Below are 21,548 nucleotides of genomic sequence, written 5' to 3' on the forward strand. Positions count from 1 at the left end.
CTGAGTGTTGATTGAGGAACCTTGTGGAAATGAAATGTTGGCTACATATAAATATATTTAATTTTCTTTCTTTCTTTTATTATATATTAAAATTAACATGATATGGCAATATCATAATGGAAAATGCAGCATACATACAAGGAGAGCCAAAAAGTAGACCTTCTGGTCAATTATATGGATCACAAGGCCCAGCATAAGCCATCACCACCCTCAAGCCCCTTCTTTCTCACTCTCTTGCACACACACACACACACACACACACACACACAAACACACACACACGGGTGCTCATGCACACAACCCAAATCTGTCACATGACCGATTGACCACTCTGGCTGTTGTTTTTTGTGCAGGATTTTAGACTTGACCTCTGTGACTGTGCAGTGATTTCCAGAATGTATGGTGGTGCCGGTGGCGGTTGATGGTGGTGCGTGAACAGCTGTAGGAGGGGCTTTGTCAGATAAGGACGGCATTAGGTAAGGCCATTAGCGTCCTGTGGATTATTGTAATCCAGCCTCTCTATCACTGCTGGCTTGGTTGCTCAGACTACACTCGGTCGGTTGGAAGATGGCTCTCAACGTGCAGTGTTTCCTGCTGGCCCTGCTTCTTCTGGGAGCTAACGGTACGATTTCAGTCTTTATAATCTGGTGTGATTTTGAACTGTAAGGTCAGAAATCATTGAGGAGTAAAGTCACCTCAAACTGGACAACATGTTGAAGAAAATCTCTGAAACTCTGATCTCAAACAGATTCCTAACAGAGGATTTAACAAATATAACGTATTTCCTCGGTAATCCTTTAGATTATCGTCCAGGTTTTTCTTTGGTGACATCTCTATGTTTGTGTTGTGTTTATTTACCTATTCTTAATGTGGTTAAATTGACAGATTGATGCACAGATTTTGTTTGGTACAATGGGTGACTACTTTGTCCTAACAGTCTTTTTTTTCCTTCCTCTGTGCTTCGTTGGCTGGCTGGCATTTGTTTTTGTCTTTCTCTCCATCTGCCTGAACAGTGTTCATCAGCATTCACGCTCAAGAGGTATAAGGAAACCTCAGCAAAATGTCAGAGATGATTTTACTCTTTAAAGTGTTAAAACTAGCAGTATTACAGAGGGTTTGTAAAAAAACACTTTTAGATCAGCCACACCACAAACATCTCATCATGGAGTTTATCTATCTCTCTCCAACTGACTTTGGTCAGTGTCAATTGATTTCCATTGAAAAAACACTGGAAATCTGCTGTGATGAGAAATAAGAAGGTTCAGTCTCTTTGCTTCATCATTGTCTTTTCAGTCATCCATATAAATATTCTGTTTAAATAATTTATTTGGAAGCCAGCAGTATTTTAAAATAACGGTATTTAAATTTTTGGTATTTCTTATGATACTATTTTGGATTGCATCTATTAAATGTTGTTTGTGTGCTTATATGAGGTGGGAGTGTCTGAGGCGTGGACCAGCAGGTCTTGCAAATGTGATTGTGAAGGAGGAGAATCGCCGACTGAGTTTTCCTCCATTGGGACTGGCTCTTCCATGGTGCGAGGGGTGGACTGCATGCCAGGTAAGGACTATTAAATACAGTCCTCTCTCTGAACCCCCACCCACAAAAACGGTTTGTTTGTTTTTTTTCAATAACCTGTGACTTTCTTAAAATACACCTATTCATTGGTGCAAAATAAATATTTTAGTGCGCTTAAATGTCAAACTGATGTTTTGTCAAAGTAAGAAATTTAATTTCATCTCACATGTGCACTTTACCACACATTTAGTGTGGATTTTCTAATCTCTAATGAGGCCACTCTTTGACCTACTGATTAAGTGACCTTTGTTAATTAGATGATCAAATTGAATCATTGAAATAATAACAGTACTTGTAAGGAGGAGTGAATTGTGATGGCAGAGTTAGATTCAGATAATGAACATGCAAAGTTGTGAGCTGACTGTGAGCGTGGACGAGGACAAGAATTATATGCTGGATGTCCAACTGCTTAACCTGCTGGAAATGTAGTATACAACGCAGTAGAACTGCAACTATTGATTATTTTTAATTATCAATTAATGGATTCATCGTTTTGTTTATGAAATCCAAAGAAAGTCAGTTTACTATAATATAAGTAAAACTGCAAATCTTCACATTGAAGAGGCTGAAACCACCAATTTTTGGGCATTTTGCTTGAAAAATGATTTCAACGAATCATCAACCATCAAAATAGTTGCCTGTTACATTCCCGTCGATTGATTAATCGGCAAATAATTTAAGCTCTACAATGCAGATGGATGGAGCGTTTTAATGTGTGTGTGTGTGAGAGAGACAGAGAGAAGGAGGATCTCTATATGTACATGTACATGCATGAGTGCATACATGAGTGACTCCAGATTTGACGCCACAGGGTGTACATGCTCCACTGGACATCCTCAGAGAAGGTGATGCAGATGGAGCCATGAAAAGAAACAGAAATACCTTTGCCAAGGGTGCACAATCCTCTACATTTACTATTTCGAAAATGAAAGTTCATTCTTGACCTTGGAAACAGCAGCTGACAAAATAATCTCACCACAACGTCCAATCATATTCATCAGCAGATGGAAATCTCCATTTTTCTGGTCACTTTAAGGACTTGGACTGGGGTTTAACTTTAGTTTCCACCAAATCTCTGTGACATCTGCAAACCTGTTTTTGAGATCTCCTGCAAAGACACAAACAAACAAAAAGGACTGATGGCAGCCTCACCGGGCCTGAGATATAAAGATCAGACTTGAATCATGTCAGTGAGAGGGTTTTCCTCAGTGAATCAATGTGTGTCGACTGAGCCACAAATCACATGGCAACCGGTGACGGAGCGGAGAAAGGAGTTCAGCAGATAATCATTATCTCAGAACATGATGCTCAGATTACGGGGCTCTTAATAGACTATGCCAATCGCACAATCACAGAAACCAGTAATTACCACAACATGGACCTGGTGATGAGAAATGATGAGAGAGGCAGACTTTCCTGCTCAGCCTCAGACTTAATTCTACCTCAATTCCTTGTATCTCACCTCTTGGTTTTTCCATTAATTCAGCCATCTGAATATGTTTCACTTATCTCCTGACTCACACAGGCGCTGCTGCTGCTGTATGCGTTGTAATACTGGGATTAGGCAGGCTGTGACCCTGTACCAGATAGGCTTAAGCCAGTAGTAAACAAAAGCGCAGCAGGTTTCTGCTCCACGCATCCACAGCTGTGGTTTTTTCTGAAACTTTAGGGGAAAAAAACTCACTCATGTGCAGATCTCTCATCTCTCCCATTCATATATTTATAATCTGACGTGATAGTGAGCTGCTGTAGCAAAACAGTTTCCCCGTGGGGATCAATAAAGTATTTCTGATTCTGATATTTACTAAGTCAACAAAGGACTTCTCTCATGTGTTTTTAGTGGAAGTGAGAGGGCAGATTGACAGATCAAAACATGGGAGCAACACGGAGCTAACGCTGTGGAGAGTACATCATGACCATCTGTCCGCCTGCTGCCCTAATGGACATCGCTGATCTCTCACTGTGGAGAATTAAACTGCAGGCTTTTAGGATGGGATATGGGTCACACTGGGGCTGCTAACGGTGGGGGCTTTGGGAGCGGGAGGGTTTAAGGATTGGAGTCGGCAGGGGTGAGGATGGAGAGAGAGGAAAGGATAGAGAGATGGAGAATTAAGCACCTACTATAGAAAGGCTTAGTGATGATCATTTGCTGGTCACATTTCAGTGTTTTAATGCTTAGCTTGCTGGCAGACGTGTTTGTGTTCTCTTCTATCGGGGTGGTGAGCTTGAGATCCATGTATCCAGGAGGTCTTTAAGTGAAAAACAATGATATTAACTGAAACAACAAAAGAGATTTATATAAAGACCTCTGTTATAACTTTGCCTCTGATCCTCCTGTAGAGTGTCCGTACCACAAGCCTCTGGGCTTCGAGGCCGGATCAGTGAATCCAGACCAGATCACCTGCTCCAACCAGGACCAGTACACCGGCTGGTTCTCCTCATGGCTCCCAAGCAGGGCACGGCTCAACAGTCAGGGCTTCGGGTAGGTACAGGCCAACATGTAGACTTACTATTTCCAGATAGTAAACAAAACATAAGCAGAGTTATAGTGCATGTATTTTTAATCTCTGGCAGTGGTAGCTGAGATTTGTTTTAATTTTAACTTGCAAAACGTCGCTTTTGCCAGAGACGGTTGACTGTTCTGTCTCAGGGAAAAGACCCTAATAAACAAATATCTAGGCACTTGCCATCTGTGAGGAACAGTATTAGAAAAAATTTACTCAAAGAAGATGTAACCCATCTCTCATTATGTAAGGGGCATTTGGTAAGGTTGACATGCCAATATGCTCTTGCTTAAAAACATTCAACAGGCAATGCAAGAATATGCTAAATGAAACTGCTGACTGTGAGGAGCTGTTATGTTCACTATCGAAGGCTACATGTTTTAACAGTTTCTTTCTTCAATATTATGAAACCACAGTCACACAATGAACTTGTGTTATGCAACAGACTGGGAACTGAACCTCAATCATAGATATTTTATTCTATAAACATTAAAGTGTAACTTAACGCCCCCTGAAGATCATGTGTTTGCTGATCTCCAGTGATTTAACTTCTCGCCTGCCTGCAGCGATGTACAGGTGTAATTCAAGACCCCATGACATCACTATTGGGTGTGGTCAGAGGTGAAACGGGTTTGAAACTTTCAACCAGAAAGGGCAGCAAAACACTGCTTTTTAGCCTGGTGTTAAGTTACTCTTTAAGGGAAAAACACAGAACATAAATGAAAAGAGTAATTACAAGAAATTAATAAATAAACACTATAATTTGTAAGTCCAATTTATTTTAATTTCTTTCTTTAAGAAAATACTTAAATCTTCCAATATCAAGCAAAAGCAACTTAACTTAACCCCAACTTAAACCATACAGTATGTATTTCAAAATGGTCAATATGCACTAAAAAGTGTAACCTTTAGTATCAAAAACTGTCAAATACCCAAAACTTTTGGGTATATTTTGCCTTTATTTGAAGGCCAGAATGGGCAACAAAGGTCCCCTTGCTGAACCGTGGACGTTGCAGTTATGTGGTATGCACCTTAAACATTAGGCTACCAGGGCGCCTCCAGATTCTTAATCTTAGTTAGTTCATTAGTTATTCTTTGATCAGATATTTCCTGAAAAGTACCGTTTTGGTATCGTTACCAAAACAACAGAAGAGGTTTTGACATGTCACAGTAGTAAATAATAAAACTAGGATGGCTGAATTCCATTTAGTTGCTTAGTTTATGGTGTTCAATATTCTGGCTCACTGTCTCTACTACTGTCACAAGTTACTAGTGTCATGACTTGACACTTGAATATAACAGTGCCATCGTTAATGTCATTAGTAACAACTGTGCTTTTGACAAACTATGACAAATGTCTGCTATGAAAAAGGCCTATAACCTCTTCTAGTTATGCATCTTTTCTCTTTTAATTGACTCTAATTCATACATCTCTGTTATCTGCTCTAAGAAAACATCAGCAAATCAAACTGAACGATTGTCCATGTGTTGTAAACCACTGCTGCATTATATCCAATGCTTGTGCTTCTCCTCCAGGTGTGCCTGGCTGTCTAAGTTCCAGGACAACAGTCAATGGCTGCAGATTGACCTGAGGGAGGTGATGGTGGTGTCAGGGATCCTCACTCAGGGTCGCTGTGACGCTGACGAGTGGATCACCAAGTACAGCGTTCAGTATCGCACAGACGAAAAACTCAACTGGATCTATTACAAAGACCAGACTGGAAACAACAGGGTCAGTTAATCCCAGTCAAAACTATAAAAACACTATAGAGTATATGTGACACAAACAAAACATGAAGCTTGAGGTAACATCTTAGACACCACTGGTCTTATTTTGACAGAACTTGAAAGGACGATACGTCTTGACAAACGGTTCTGCCATTTAACAACACAGCACTGATTGTCCTGATGGTGATGTCATAATTTATTAAAAAAGTTCACATTTTGAACTTTTACAGGCTGTTGCTTTTATTTTTGTGACAAAAATGTGACTAAATCTGATGAAGATCTTGTTATGTTATGACTTGAACAGGGAAGACATCCAAACATGTCTACATTTTGTAGATAGAAATATTTGCATACATTTATTTCAAGTCATTTATCAAGCAAAAATGCTAAACATTTGCTGATTCCAGCTTCAAAAAAGTGAGAATAAACTGCTTTTCTTTATTTCATATCATTGTAAATCAAATCTATTTTTGGTTTTTGCCTGTTGTTCTTACAAAACAATTTGAAGCTGTCCCCTGGACCTTGAAATTGTGATAGGCATTTTTCACAATTTTCTGATGTGTTATAGATTTAACAACTAATTGATTATTCGAAAAAATGATCACAGTATAATTGCAAAAGCAGTACAAATCCGTCCTGACCTTTCACTCCTTTCTCCTCAGGTGTTTTATGGAAACTCTGACCGCTCCTCGTCTGTGCAGAACCTCCTGCGGCCGCCCATCGTGGCGCGCTACATCCGCATCCTCCCCCTCGGATGGCACACACGCATTGCTCTGCGCCTGGAGCTGCTGCTCTGCATGAACAAATGCATCTGAACCTTTCCTCCCGCCGTCCCTGAGGCCTTGTCCCAAAACTTCATCCATACCTAAAGCCCCATCGTCCGAGTGTGTGGTTCGTTATTATATTCACAGAATTGGCCCCCTTCAGCTACATGTATAAAACCACAAGTTGAGACAAAAATATTCTGTTTAAACCTTTTTAAAATCCACACAGCAGTTTGACTTATGTGATTTAATTAAAACATTTGTTTGATATGCTCAATGAGCTTTCATTCACTCCACTCTCCATTGTCTGTGTTAAACCAGTCTCACACGGGGGGCTTTAATTTGCTGAGTTCTCAATAGATTGTTCTATTTGCAATGAAATGGCATAAATTCAAAGCAATAATTAGTCATCGAGAGGGAGAGGCAGCGTTGCTATGGAGGTTGTATCCACCGGTCTGAGACAAGCTCTTCCAAAACATTTGTGTCCTTCTGTGAAATCCTGTCTGTTTCTCCTGATATTTAATGGTAAACAGGGAATTAAATACAGTTCTGCACCTCTCAGTCAGTCTCTCTTCCTTATTTTCCTTAAAGGATAGAGCTGGTGATATTCTACATTTTTCTTACTGTCAAAAAAACCCCCATGAAAAGACCAAAACCAACAGTGAATTGATACTCCCAACAAGTGTTGTTTGTGTGGCCAAAGCCTGATATATCTTATTCCTTTATTTTAAATATATTTATTTTTATTATTCCCAAAAACTATTAGAAATACATCAATGAGCCACACTGTTGCACTGGATGACATGTTCCCTTCATTGCAAAGAACATGGGCACTGTAGTTTATCTCAAGTCAACAACATAGAGTACATACACTGCCCTGCTTCTCTAAATACTCAGTGGTTCAATGTGTACCAAATGTGTATTAATCCGCAGCTGAAAACAGTCCCCAACAAATGCGCTATTTATTCCTGTTTGAGTAATGTTTGCTAAAAACTACAGTGCCCAGATGTTTTAGAAAATTACTAAGCCTTTTTTAAAATATAAAAGTATATAATTGTGACAAATGGTCTGGGCTTACAGACAGGATAGAGAAGCTAGACAGTATTGAGAAAAAGACTAACACGTTGTTGATTTTGGGCTTTTCATGGAATTTGTTGATAAAGAGGAATAAAAATTAGGCTTTTTCTTTAAATATGCCTGTGATTTCACTTCCTGTTTTCTCTTTTTTTTCATCATTTTTATTTTAGGCACTTTTAAAAAAAATAGCACTCTTTAGTGCTATATAAAGTTCGAGGGATGGAAACTCATAATCAGATATGGTTTTGTATTGTGGTTAACTCCTAATTTTTTTCCATATCATTTCAATTCAGTTTCCCTTGGTGCTTTGGGGATACATTGCAGAGTTTTATTTACTCTGAACGTGTGTTCTTTCTTGTATCTTTAAACTATTTCCTTGATTAAATTAATGATTGAATCATGTCTGTTCTCATGTTGTGTCTGTCTGTGCTACATAACAAACAAATGAGCCATTCAAAAATGTACAGTTGGTTTTATTATGAGATCCTATCATTTTTAAAGTAGAATGGTCAGTATAGATACACTCTATTATTTCTATTTACACCCTGTAAGAAATGGGAAACAGCTTAATGAAAAAAAAAGAACTGATGTTTTAGGAAACACATTCATATTTGTGAACAAAAATTCTTCTCATCTCAGTTCTCAGTGTATGTGACTTACTGGTGGTTGAAGCCTCCATTTCCATCTGAAGTGGTGAGTCAGTAAGCTAATATAAGGCTTCGGGTCACTGGCAAGGCAAGCTTTGTCATCACTCTGTCCCATTAATTACATAGACAAACCCACGTCAGCAGTCATTTACAATCATTAACGATAAGGATTTTACACAATACAACACATGGGGCAGTTTTACCTGTCCTGGGTCATGTTCAAGGACAAATTGAAAATAAAAAAATGTATTGCAGAGCGATGTCTTGATATTATATGTGGACACTTGCTTTAATCACAGTCTCCTACTCGAAATCATTCTCTGTGCTATATTTGGCTCCAATTTAACTAACCACTGATTTGGCTAGTACAATCTGCATCAGTCTGAGTCTCTTTCTAAATGTTATTGCTATCAATCAGCCATAGAGTCAATTGGTTCATTCGTTTTTTTTTCTCTTTTTTTGCTAGTGTATTTTCATCCTTTGGAACGGATGAGAAACAAAACATGAAATTCTCCGAAACTAAACTTTCACTTTAGTCCACAGCTGTCTTTAATTTTGCACAAATGCATCCATCCTTCTTTCCTTCATTCCCTCTTTCTGTGATATAAAAGCTTTTCTTCTTGATGCTTTAAAACAACAGAGGAAGAGGAAGGAACGAAGAATAAAGCTAAGACTGGAAGGAAAGCTATGCTGTATATTTTGCCTAGGCCACAAATAGTTTTTTGTTCTATACAACTCAGCTTTTTTTCATCATCCACAGGTCAGTAGACAACAAGTAGCCTAAATGCTTTTAAGAATAACCTAGTTAGGTAAAATCATCCCTGATCATGACTATTAATATTAAAAATAAAAGTTGTAATGTGAATACAGTATGAAAACCAAATTCAGATTTACAAAAGGCATTTACAAAAACTTTGATAACACAAGCTTTTAAAATGCACACAGAAAAATGTAAACACACACATTAACGGATAAGTCTGGTGTTCCATATCTTTCTCATTGTCAACAAATACCCATGAAAAAACCAAAACCATCAATGTGTTAGCCCCAAAACAGCCTGTGTAAAAACAATGCAAGGGGCTGTGTTGGTGGGGTTGTTGGAGTAAGAGATTAATGTGTTTAAAGGCTTATTAGATGCCAATACACTATAATTTGTAATACTCTGAATCAGGATTTTACAACCCTGGAAAGTTATCACGGCGGCAGTTAATTTATCTATTGTTACAACAATTGTGAAATAAAAAGAAGAAATACACCGTTCATGTTACAAGCAACTAGTAATCTATCAGCAATGTGCGCAAGTATGTATTTGAGTGACGTCGCGGCATGCATTGTTTTGCCTGCGCCCCCTGCGTTGGCACCCCGGCTATGAGGGCTGCGTTTTTCTTGCAGGGTTACTGTCAGTCTGAACGTGGTCTTAGTCTGTCTTTCAATACTTTCTGAATTCCCCAGCCTGTCCCTAAAGACTGTTGGTTCCTACTGAAAATGTAAAGCTTTAAAAACGATTCACAAATGTATAGTTTTATTTTTTTAAATTTCTAAATCATGCTGAAGACGAAAATCTTTTTTTTTAAAAGGGGTCACAATTATATACTTTTAGATTTAAAAAAGGTTAAGTAATTTCCTAAAAAAGCTGTGCACTGTAGTTACTCAAACATGAGTAAATAGCGCATTTGTAAGGGACTATTTTCAGCTGTGGATTAATACACATTTGGTTTTCTAGTGAGCATTTACAGCACCAAGATGGTGTATAGTATGTGCAATTGATCCAAAATAAACTACAGTGCCCTGGTTCATGGTAATGAAGGAAAATGTCACCCAGCGCAAAAGTGTGGCTCACTAATGTGTTTTTAATAAGTTGGATAACAACTATGGCACAGAGCAATAAGCTATATCAGGTTTTAGATACACAGGCACACCTGTTAGTAGGTTGTTGGTCTTTTCATTGGATTTGTTGACATTGGGAAATTGTTTAAGTTTAAGATCTTAAAGGTTGTAGGTGAGGTATGCTTATTTGCAATGTGCTCTCCTACTATCTTAGATGTTGTATTTGAGTTAGTCAAAGCTCATTTCAAGAGGCTAACATTTCACCACCAATGGGCCACAAAGTCTTGATGCCCGTTACTTGCTGTTAAGGCTGTAGACAAAACCAACATGGCAGCACAGAGCTGGAAAGCTGTTGTTGCTGATAAACAAACTGAGAGACTGAAAACGGGGCTTATTTTAAAATGGTGACACCAGGAGTGGGACATAAAGTGAACTGACAATTACTGTATGTAAAGCACAGAGCCTAACAGTCTCACTCTGGCTGTTCTGCTGCTACCAAACCCTGTTGACAAATAGCCCGACTTTTCATAAAACTTCAAAACTGATGTCATGAGGGTGATGGGCAGATTTGTACCAGATGTAATGTTCAAGATTTTTTTCCCCACTTTGGGCAACAAGTATTTATCAATATTTCTTTACATTTTGATGAATCAAACAGAAAAAAAGGGTAAAAATAACACAATATAATGTGAAAATCTGTTAATAACATATCCATTTGAACAAAAAAAGGACATTCACCATTATTAAATATTCCTTGTGACATATTGTATTATCAACACATAAATATCTATGCATTTCTTTGTGTCGAAACTAAAGCTCTTGCAATTACACATTTAATTCTATATTACCTTATAATATTCCCATATAGCCTACATACTGTGTCATTTATAGCTTATCTCCTTGATTTTAAAACAAATAAATATTTAATAAATAATGTTGATATAAATCTTTTTTTTTGTTCTTATCAAATATCAGAGCTTGAAAAACATTAGAGTTTATTTGGCCACCAGTGTGACAACGCCTGTCTGATGTGTTGCTGTAGTGTCCTGTGAGCAGAAGATGGCAGCAAAGAGGCCACATGGGCAGTGTCTCCTTGACAGGAAAGATCAGCTAATTCTGATGTTCTAACCTTGTCAATTAGAGAGAGAATAACGTACAACTGATACAGTACTGACATCCCGAGAGGGAGTGGGCCCTTTCCTGTCTTGGATTCCCTAAACAACACTCTTACTGGTGTTTGTGTTTGGCATGTCAACGTCTAGTCTTTGTAGATTTCAGAGACATGAGCATCAACAAATAACTACGTTTCTGAATGAGGACTTGATCCAGTGAAATAGGCTTTCATGTAAACTTTTACTACAGTACCATGATGTCTGCGTCTGGCAGATGCTTCCAGGATGGAGACACATTGGAGGTGGTGTGGTTGGGGGGGGGTTTACAGCGCAGTCTCCTTCAGGTCATTGAGGTTTGGCATCCTGGTGCGGGAGGCTCGGGTAAAAGTGGGTCCGTTCTGCCCTGGTTTGATGCCCAGCTGTTCCGGGGTGAACTGAGCGCCCTCCGCCCGCTGTAAAGCAGATACGTGCCAGCTGGACTCGATCTGTCCAGGGAGGGGGTAGCTGGCCTTGCGGCTCTTAGCCTGGGCGGAGCTGCCCACCCCGGGGTGCCCCCTGCTGTCGACGTGCCCTCGACCCTCGGAGTAGCCCACTTTGGAGGAGGGCTGAGGGGGGTTGGGGAGGGGGGCTTGGAAGCGCAGGTCTGGAGGAGGAGGAAGAGGCTGTCCTTGATTTGAGGAAGAAGGGGAGAGGTGAAGGAGCCTGCGGAGTGACTTGAGTGGTTGACTCTGTTGGGAGAGAAAGAGATACAGTTTATAAATGTTCTTAAAGTATGAGGCTTCTATATTTTTCTTATTTTCTACAAATTCCACGAAAGGACCAAACCGAACAGTGTGTTAGTCTGTCTCTTAGTACTGCCTTTCCTACCCCAAGTTACCTGAAAAGTGGATGACATTCCCCGAGGCTGGCATGGGAACTTTTATACCATATCGATATTTGCATTAAAATAACTAAATGAGATCAGGCTCAACACCTTTGCCACACTTCCTGGTGACAACCCCTGCATTTCTGAATACAAAACCTCTTCATGTAAAGTCTTTCACATTTCATAGAATATCATATGCACAGAATTTGGGTTTTTAAGTTTTTGTTGCAGATGCAGAACCACTTTGTATGGCCTCACCTACAAATAGCAATTATGTGACTTAAATAACACGATTTACATATAATTGACCTATTCATGACTGATACTAAGGGGCTGTTTTAGTTAGAAAACAACATGGCATTGTGATAAGGTAAATTTGATGATAGTCTGTGCTCTGGGCCATGATCTTCAAACAAGTACAAACTACAGTCTCCTGTATGTACAAACCTGAGAGTGTGAGTCTACTGGTTTGTCTGGTGGCCAGTCATTGACTCTCTCTCTCTCCCTCCCTCTTTCCCTCTCTCTCTCCCTTTCTCTCTCTCTTTCTCTCTCCCGTTCTCTCTCTCTCTCTCTGTCCCGGTCCCGGCTCTGTTCTCGCTCCCGGTCTCTGTCTCGGGATCGTTCGCGGTTTTTCCGTCGGCTGCTGTGGTGAGAGGACGACTTGGAGCTCCTCTGCAGGGACAGGTGTTCTTGTCCGTTACCAGCAACCTAACATTTCAGAAACAAAATATGGGGACATTATTATTAGTTATCCAAATTATGTACTTACTCTACGGCGAGATTACCATACTCATTTTGATCACACGACACATCTCACTGAAATCACATCTCAAATCCTGGTGAGGTTCTTCATGCACCCCTCTGGCAGCACCAGACAAAACACAAGGAGGTGGTGATGGTGATGACTTCATACAGAAAAAAAATGCATGAGTTCTCCACAAGTTTTGTGTCTGAGTGGGTTTTTACAAACTATAATATACAGTAGGGCTTTTTTTAAAATTAAAGGTGGGGTATGCGATTCTAATCCAATACACGTCTTTTTTTTCTAAAATTTTCGCAAATATCTCCTCACGGTCCGCTAGCTGTCTGTTCAGTGTGTGCGCTGAAAAAAAACCTCCACACAACACTATTCTAGCCATGATTTGTGTGTCAGGTAACGTTAAATGACTTGCCCACAGACATTCAGCTTACTTTCTAGTTTGCCAAGATATACTGTTGTTGTGATGTTAGCTTTAGTAGCAGGAGAGTTGTGAGTATCGATGTCTGGAGCTGGTTTGCTGGCTCTGGGAAACCGTCTCGTCGTCTCTGGCTGTTAATTTCGCAGCAGCAACTGTAGCACAGTTTGCTAACCCACAACCTAGCTAATGTTAGTTACATTACTTGCTGTGTTGTTGTTCGCTCTATATCATGGTATTTGTCATTGTATTGGATTTCTCCAGAATCACATACCCCACCTTTAATAGATTAATTGTTAAATCTATAATACTTCAAAAAATAGTGAAATACGCAAAAGTCAAGTTGACGTCTTCAAATTGCTTGTCTTGTCTGATCAACAGTCCCAAAACAAAAAGAGTTTAAATTGATATAAAACAGCAAATTCTCACTTTTGAGAAGCTGAAACCAGCAAATATTTGGCATTTTTGCTTGATAAGTGACTTAAACAATTATTCAATTATCAATTTGTTAGATAAGAAAAAGTGCTTTAGAGGTGCTGGTATGATGATTCTGTTACGTTTTGACAGGGCCAGGCTAGCTATTTCCCCCCTTTTCCAGCCTTTGTGCTAAGCTGAGCTAAACGGCTGCTGTCTATAGCCTCATATTTAACGGACAGATATATGGGTGGTATCGACTTTCTCATCTAATTCTCGGCAAGAAAACAAATAATCAGATTTCCCAAAATGTTGAACTCTTCCTTTAATCAACTATATTTTCAGAACTATTATCCAGCACAGTCCAGAGTCCATAAATGTCTACAGTATGAGTTTGGTTGAGAGTGGGTTCATGTGCTTATAAATGTGTTATATATGTATGACTATGTTCATGATCCTCATATGATAACATGATGTTTCATTTGAAAAGGATGAGTCTCGACGTGCAGAAGTGTCGGCCTCACAAACAGCACACACTGCGGCATGAAATCAATATCTTACAATGCAATGTGAATGCAAGGTGACTGCATTTGACATACACTATAGCGAGACAAAATGGATGCACAAACACCGTGCTGTATTAGAATCAAAACATACTTGAAATCCTTTCAATTTGTAATATTTCTCAGTCAATCAATCATCAAACCCTTGAGAGGATTTCAAACCAGGTCATTCTGGTGAGTGCAGTGTGAGTTAACATGCAGCGGAAGTGTTGAAGTTAGATTACTGGTGAGGCAGGGTAGGGCGCGGTAGGCTGGTGTTGTACCATGGGCGAGGCGACTACAGGTAGGACTTTGACAGCTGAGTTGTGCTTTAAGCTATTCTTAGAGCTAAAGAGGGGGAAAAGGCTTTTCTTGATGCTGGGGTTCCTCCCGTCCTCCATGTCCGTCTGTGGAGCAGAAGACGCACAGCCACAACTCTCAACACAAATCTCTGACAGCAAACAGAAAAACTACTGCACCTGATCCTCAACCATCTTAGCAATAGATACAGAGAAAATATGAATTATATTTGACTGTAAAGATAAACAAGGAAGAAAGCAGAGAGGGTGGAAATTCAGACCAGCATTAAAGGATAATTCTGTTTTATTACAACTTGTACCTTTTGGCCATCATTTCTATCAGTCGTAACAACATTGTAGTATCCACAGTAATTGACGTGGCAACATGACTACAATGTCCGTACAACATCCGACGGGGCAAGAAATTAGTGGTAAGATGATAAGACAGGTTGTAAACAAGCCAATATTTTAGTCAGGTTAAACCACTTTTTTTGGAGGTAAAAACAAAATTGCTTCCAAAATGTTGTTAATAATCCCTAATTGCACAAAAAAACTGTATGTGTGTTTCCATCCATCTTTCTTTCAAACTGGGGGAAATGCTGAAAATTTAAAAAAAAAGGTGAAATATCGCAAAAAAGTATTTACACTTGGCTGAGGTAGAAAAGTTGGTGGATTGAAAATTAACCGAGTGCAATGGAAACAGACTTAATGAATTCATCATAAGCATGTGACGTCATGTCACACAAGCTTCCGCTCCACTGCAGAGACGAAAAATGGCGACAGGCAAAAACATCAGATATGTGTAGACAAATGAGGAGACTGTAACCTTCCTCGAATGACTAGATGAAATGAACATAAATGCCATATTTCCATCACATTTTACATTGTTTGATGTTTCAGTGGCATATCTATTTTAATTACATCAACTCGTTTGCGCCTTCTTCTGCAGCGGTTTCATGGCATGGAACATTAACACCACAATAGTTTATCTCAAACTCTTAATAACTGTAGTGGCTGAAAATGCGCATTAATTCACATTTTCTTTTTGTCTTTTCTGAAAATTTGGTTAAAATTTGCGCTACATTTGGATGAAAACTTGACTTGTGTAGGTGCACAACTTCGTTGAGTACAGCAGGTCAATGTTGAGCTAGAAGCTGGTCTGTAAACTGTGATAAATGTTTAAAACAGACAGTTTGGGTAATAATTTTACCGGTCACCTTTGTTGTCTCCTACAGATAAATTATACTAACCTGGGGCTTTTTTAAAAATCTGTCTGATTGTCTGACTGCTAGTGCTTCTTGGCCCATCGCTCTTCATTGTAGCGATGACGCTGTGTTCCCAGATTTTAGCAATTAGCTTGGTGAGTCCAGTGTTATTATTACGAATAGGAATGATGGCAGAAACTATGAAAATAAGACTCACGTTGTAATAAACCAGAATTACCCTTTAACGCTCTTGGTTTTAAATATCAGTGTTCATTCACACAGTTCACAGAGTTAGTTTTCACAGTGTTAAGCACATGTAAAACTGATGCCAGGAAATACTGATCAGCATTGACTACACACTAAAATAAACTTGATAGATAAGTTAAACAACACACTGAACCAAAGGAAATATTTTTTATGTGTTCTGGATGAAATGACGTGCACTTCAATGGTCTTACTATTTGTGTCTTCTTCTTTTTCTTTTTAATGGCTCTGAAGAAGCCTTGCTTTTCCTTCTCTTTGGTGGGCTCTGGAGGATTCATGACCATTGCCTCTGCGGTTGTCCTACGTGGCAAATGTGGAAAATTGTTCATATGACTCATGTTTGTAACTACAAGCTCAGGATTAAATCGTGACTTCTTCTCAGGTGTGTCTCATATGCTAGGGGACAAACTAAATAGATAATGTAATGAATAGAACACATTTACCGTACGAAAAGACACTGGTCCTAAAATAACACCAGTAGCACAATGGAGGACTGAGTAATTCTCAATTCAACTTTATACTAAATATATACGTTAGCTAATAACTATTCAGATTGTTTACTCTTCAAAACAGAACATAAAACCACCCAGCACAATGAGGGTTTTTTAAAAAGAAAATTGTAAGTAATTGTTTCTTGTTCACTTAATATTAGATGTGCACTCTTATGGTTTATCATGACAATAAATACAGTAAATACAGACAATAAATATTGCTTCTTTTTCAACTGCCAACATAGTCAACACAAGGAAGAAAGTATTTGTTTCAATCAAATGCCAATGCCACATACTTGATAATGTGTCATTAAGAGACTGTGGTACTTCATATCTTTACAGCAGCACCACAAAGTAATCTTGTAAATTCTAATGGATCTTAATTTGTGTTGTGACTGACTTCATGTGAGATTTAGAAACACTAGAGTTTGATCTGGTGGCTGAATTCCATATTTAGCAAATAAAATATGACGAAAAAGCAGACATTTAAATTTTTCTTCATCATTCAATGTCTACTCCTGAACTTATTGTAGAAGCTCAGTTGCTAACAGTATAGAAATGCATCTGTGATGGGAAGACCTGTAAAGTTTTACAACTACAAATGTGGACACTTCAGTTTAAGTCAAGCAAGTTTCCTTGACACAACGTTGAATGTACGTCTACTGTAGCACTGCCTGAAGTTACAGTCAAGATAAATGCCATGCCTGTTCAAAACATAAATTCTCACCAGTCAAAAGCCGTTTGGCGTTTGGAGTGGTTGGCCATGGCAACAGGGTCTCCGGGTACAACAGGTACGACTGGCCCTCGACCCTGCCCGACACCGTCATGGAAAGAGGAGGAGTTGTCTGGTCTGGGGGACGGGACTAAAAAGAAACAATGAGGTGAGAAAATTACTAAAAGTGTATATCTTTGCAGATTCTACTAAGGAGTGTTTGTTGCTATATTTTAAAAGAACAATCTGCATTCGATATTATTAATCTGTGATGTTTAATGTATTCTGACGTGTATTCTGTGCTCAATGTTTTTTCCCAAAATCCACCATGTCTACCTTGTCTATTTAAGCCCAAGTTGATATCGCTGCCTCTTTTATTATTGATTTCTCCCAGTATAATTGTTAAACACAATTCAAAATGGCAAGGGTAGAAGGAAACCCTTGTTCCTTGAGTCTAAAACCTGACATTTACTATTGACCTGTCAGAAACCCCAAAATGTTTCCAGAGCAGCTCTCTGGTAATATCTCAATGTTTAAACTTTTCTGTTTGCCACTCCTTTTTAATAAATTAAATTTAGCATAACAACATAACAGATTAATTGGCCATGAAAATGTAGGTCTATTTATTCATATCTTGCACTTTAACAGCACTACCTGCATTTTTTAAAGTCTTCTGTTTATTTGTTTTTATTCTATTATAGCTTATTTTGTTGTCACGCTAGTCATGTGGGTTTAGAGATGTGTTGGGCCGTCGGTCGGTCCACCACTTTGGTCCAGACTGAAATATCTTGACTAACTATTAGACCGACATCCATGAAATGATGTGCAGGCATTCATGGTTCCCAGAGGATGAATCCTACTGACTTTTCTGTTTTTCTCTGTTCATCCCCTGACTTTTACTCTGGTGCTACCAGCAGCAGTTGGATGGATTGTCACTAAATTAGGTACAGACCTTCATATTACCCTGAGAAGGAATTGTAATAATTTGATGATCCTGACTTTTCTTCTAGCGCCATCATGAGGTCAAAATTAAATTTGTCCAATACTTTGGTTTATGACCATAATTTAGATGGTGAAAATGGTAAACATTATACCTGCTAAACATCAACATATTAGCATTATTATTGCGAGCATGTTAGCATTCTAACGTTAGCATTTAGTTTAAAGCACCTCACAGAGCTGCTAGCATGGTTGTAGACTCTCAATCTTGTTTATTCTATTTATTCTGCATTATTCCGTTTGTGCTTTTTAATCTTTTTCTTTTAAAATGCTATTTATATATGTCTTTTTATGTTGCCTTGTATTTATTTTATATATTGTCTAATTGCCTCATTCTGTGTTATGTAAAGCATTTTGAATTTCCATTTTTGTTGAAAGGTGCTACACGAATAAACTTGCCTTGCCTAAATAATTCACTTTTCTTACACTGTATGTGGTGCCACAAAACACACACTTTGTCGTTTGGTGATTCCTGTTCCTTACCTCGGTAGAAGCTGCCTACTCTCCGAGGCATGGACTCAGTGAAGATCATCCGGTTCTCCTTGGAGGAACCTCCATCCTCACCATGAGGGTCGTGATACATACCGACCTATGAAACACACACATCATGTAGACACACAAACGCACAAACCCACAAATACACACATGGACACAGGACCATAGAAAGTTTCTCAGTATCTTCAGCTTTGTGATTGATAATCTCCATTTAATCTCACTTCATTTCTTATCATTAGCTATCACATTCTTTGCTGCCTCGCATCACAAGCCATTCGGGACAATCTTAGAGCTTTTCAGTGAGGTTACATTTATACCAGCGATAACGTGCAGTGAAGCTGTTGACCTGAGTAGAAACAGAAAAAGCTATGGAAACCAGCGGTCAGAAGAGCTACTGTCTGTGTTTGATGAACTGGTTGGAGGTAGGGAGGAGTCAGGGGGTCGGACCTCGTTTTTAGAGCGCTGTGTATGAAAAGCAGCAGTGTTGTCCCTCGTAGAGTCTTTGATGGGGGCACAAGGGTGGCTCATGTCTTTAGGGGACTGCTCACTCTGTTGAGAAGACGGACAGGCGCAGGTCAAAGCAGACTGGAGAAGCAGCATGAAGCAGAGGCAATGATAATGTGAGACAGTGACAGTCCCGGCACACACATCAACATCAGCTCGTGAAATACGTATACTTGCACACACACGCACACATTTTCAATACACGTATTAAAGAAAAGATTTACCCTGAGACACTCTTACATTGTTTAATATCTTGAATGTGTGGGCTTGAATGCATGTCAGGAAATGGGGTATTTCTTTCTGTGTGTGTACCCATTTTTCATTAACCTGCCTCATCGTCTCCTGCTTCAGTAATTTCCAGCATTTCCCAGATTAACTAGTAAATGGCATTAATTTGTGGAATTTAGATGTGGGTTTTAATTGCAGGTGGAGAGCTTATACTTCCAAAAAACTCAACATCTTGTGGCTGCATTGCATTAGGGTCTCTTGAGGTGGAGAAATTCAGTTAAAATGTCAAGTTCTAGTAAAAGTAAGTAATAAGTGGCGCCACCCTCCTGCTGGCCACACTGTCATCTGTATATTTATTGCCTCTTGCAAATGTCTTGTTCTTAGGTCCATTGCTTATGATTGGCCTTTGATTAACAGATCAGTTGTATTAATATAGTTTTACTTTTTTATCTTTGTGGCTATGCTGACTCCCTTAATATGTGTTAGTTTATGTGTTAGTGTTGATATTGTAGTGGCAGTTTGTCTTTCAATGTGTCTAAACCAGTTTCCCCTGTTGGGATTAATAGAGTTATCTATTTTAAGAAAAGTAGTAATTACTCTTAAGAAATTTGAAAATAAGAAAGCTAATAATTACTTATAACCTATTACTTGTACAAGGTAAACTTAACATTCGCTACAAGATTGTAAACCAGCTGCAAGTGCTTTTAAGAAATTGTCTTTTATTACTGAATTCTTGGTGAAACTACGAACAATCATACTGAAAGTTCAACCAACCACAGATGTTGCTGTTACCATGGAGACGGTAACAACTCCTAAGGTGTCAGCTGCCTGTAAAGAAAGAACCATACCCTCTCTTCCAACTGAGCTATTACCCTGTTTTCTTTATTTAAAGAATCACAAAACCTTGTATTTTATTTATTCATTTAACTGTTCATTCACAGTTTCTGTAAATTTGATCTCTTATACCTTTAGGTCTAAATGCTAAAAATGCCTGATGTCATTAAATTACATTTATTTTTTAATTTTCAGTGTCAGACATTATGTACTGTTTTAAGGGTGAGCTGCTTTACATTTTAGTCGATCATTTATTACTCAAAAAACAAAAGGCAAAAAGGATCTATGTGATCTATGTGTATATATATCCTGACCAGCTGCTTAAATTGAGCTGGTGATTCTTTAAGAACAACACTATTCTGGCCCAATATTGTAGCTGTGGTAGTATTGTCTATATTTAGCCTTTCACCACTGGGAATAAATAAAATACATCACCATATGATATAGAGAACCTTTTATATAGTGTTAGTGTCAGTCATTTAAGGTGAATGTTTCCTTTAACTACCATCACACTCACAGGACTGTCTGCCACTAACCCTCGTCATGTCATCAGTGCAGTCCTCTCTTGAAGAGCTCACTGAGTGTCCAGCGAGGGTGGTCCGGTGCTGCAGTTGAGGGGAGAGGAGCTGCAGGCTACTGGCACGTGTCGGTATCGCCTGCCCCGGTGCAGGCAAGCCCACCATCCCGCCCTCGACCCCATGTGGTCGGTGGCGCTCCCTCCTCACGTACATGGAGTGGCGTTGAGGCCGTTGCTGAGAGGAGAAGGGGGAGGTATAGCCCAGGCCGTAATGATAAGACTCATGCGGGGAAGGCAGAGTGTGCGTGGAGGGCATCCCCGCTCCTCCTGGGTCTAAGAGCTCCGGAGCACCGGCCTCCTCTGGAGAAGAGGACAGGAGAAGAGCAAAAAGATCAAAGTCAATGTTTGCAAATTTTTGACATTTTATTTGATAAATTACTTAAATGACTCATCATTTAACCAACTAATAATTTCAGCACTACATGTCCAAGTTGTCATTTGTTCCATGTCAACCACTATATTTACTGTACCAATTACACAAACAGATAATATATTGGGAACCGGTTATAATGCTGTGTTAACGTCAGGTCGAAGTTACTGTATTACCATTTTCCGACTTGTAAATACTGTTAGTCAACATCCAAGTTGCAATTACAAGCAGGAAAATCTGATTTTTATGACAACTCAGATATATCCAAGTTAATCCTAAATGAAGTGCATGAAAAAGCAAACACACAAGAATGCCTCATGTCAGCTGAAGTCTGTGT

The 21,548-nt window shown here is 39.1% G+C and overlaps 2 protein-coding genes across 9 annotated transcripts in view; one reads left to right on the forward strand and one right to left on the reverse strand.

Annotated features, from left to right (window-relative positions):
• Nucleotides 1-463: 463 nt before the first annotated feature.
• Nucleotides 464-7,135, forward strand: rs1a (retinoschisin 1a). The gene is made up of 6 exons (XM_044198485.1): nucleotides 464-622; nucleotides 1,014-1,039; nucleotides 1,434-1,560; nucleotides 3,919-4,060; nucleotides 5,619-5,814; nucleotides 6,473-7,135. The coding sequence occupies exons 1-6, from the start codon at nucleotides 568-570 to the stop codon at nucleotides 6,623-6,625; spliced, it is 699 nt and encodes a 232-aa protein (XP_044054420.1). The 5' UTR covers nucleotides 464-567; the 3' UTR covers nucleotides 6,626-7,135.
• A 972-nt stretch (nucleotides 7,136-8,107) lies between these two features.
• Nucleotides 8,108-21,548, reverse strand: part of cdkl5 (cyclin-dependent kinase-like 5) — a 41,546-nt gene continuing 28,105 nt past the window's right edge. For 2 of the 8 annotated variants that reach the window (XM_044198353.1, XM_044198423.1), the window contains 8 exons: nucleotides 20,801-21,141; nucleotides 19,146-19,283; nucleotides 18,687-18,792; nucleotides 17,220-17,355; nucleotides 16,196-16,301; nucleotides 14,479-14,640; nucleotides 12,550-12,810; nucleotides 8,108-11,965 (listed from right to left, as the gene is read on the reverse strand). In XM_044198353.1, coding sequence (XP_044054288.1) covers nucleotides 11,561-11,965; nucleotides 12,550-12,810; nucleotides 14,479-14,640; nucleotides 16,196-16,301; nucleotides 17,220-17,355; nucleotides 18,687-18,792; nucleotides 19,146-19,283; nucleotides 20,801-21,141 — 1,655 coding nt within the window. In that variant the 3' untranslated portion in view covers nucleotides 8,108-11,560. The remainder of the gene's footprint in view (nucleotides 11,966-12,549; nucleotides 12,811-14,478; nucleotides 14,641-16,195; nucleotides 16,302-17,219; nucleotides 17,356-18,686; nucleotides 18,793-19,145; nucleotides 19,284-20,800; nucleotides 21,142-21,548) is intronic. The other 6 variants (XM_044198371.1, XM_044198382.1, XM_044198362.1 and 3 more) reach the window with 6 other exon arrangements.

This window comes from Siniperca chuatsi, linkage group LG1 (genome assembly GCF_020085105.1).
Source record: "Siniperca chuatsi isolate FFG_IHB_CAS linkage group LG1, ASM2008510v1, whole genome shotgun sequence".
In the NCBI taxonomy this organism is placed as follows: domain Eukaryota; kingdom Metazoa; phylum Chordata; class Actinopteri; order Centrarchiformes; family Sinipercidae; genus Siniperca; species Siniperca chuatsi.